Source organism: Arachis ipaensis, chromosome B10 (assembly GCF_000816755.2).
Source record: "Arachis ipaensis cultivar K30076 chromosome B10, Araip1.1, whole genome shotgun sequence".
Classification (NCBI taxonomy): Eukaryota; Viridiplantae; Streptophyta; class Magnoliopsida; order Fabales; family Fabaceae; genus Arachis; species Arachis ipaensis.
In genome coordinates, this window is record NC_029794.2 from 128,999,132 (window position 1) to 128,999,703 (window position 572).

The following is a 572-nucleotide window of genomic DNA, read 5'->3' on the forward strand; positions in this document are numbered from 1 at the left end:
AAAGTATAATTTTCACTTTATACTTTTTAAATAAAATAAAAAATATATATAAAAAATACTAAACGATAAGACATCATATTTTACTAAATAATTAAAAAAATTTGAGAGGATGACTCCCAAACCTTTGGTGGTGGTCGTTGTATCCATCTCCAACGGCCTTCATTGTGTTTGAATATATAACACCTATTCTAATTCTATATATTTCTATCACTGCTTGCCACACACAATTCGACCGTTGTATTTCCCAATCTTTTTTTTCCTTTCTTCTAAACATTCACCCACCTTACTTAATCTTCCACCACTTTCATCACCATCACATTCTCAAGTGCCCTACAGAGAAAAGATTTACTCATGGAAAACATGCTGAAAACGCCTCCAAAAGTTCCAATTCAAGCAAAACCACTCCAACCTGAACCTCAACCTGATTGCAAAACACCAACAACTCCACTGAGCTCCTTTAACGAATTGCGTAAACCTGTCACCCCAGATCGCCTTAGAGTCCCCAAGGCATTCAAGTACCCAGAAAGGTATGTATATGCATAAGTAAATAACATTTATACTTTTTTTTTTTT

At 34.3% G+C, this 572-nt stretch overlaps 1 protein-coding gene across 1 annotated transcript in view; it reads left to right on the forward strand.

The window, feature by feature from the left end:
* LOC107621678 overlaps positions 206–572 on the forward strand; it is a 1,184-nt gene continuing 817 nt past the window's right edge. Inside the window, exon 1 of the mRNA XM_016323699.2 lies at positions 206–527. Within this exon, the coding sequence (XP_016179185.1) occupies positions 352–527 (176 nt within the window). The 5' untranslated portion in view covers positions 206–351. The remainder of the gene's footprint in view (positions 528–572) is intronic.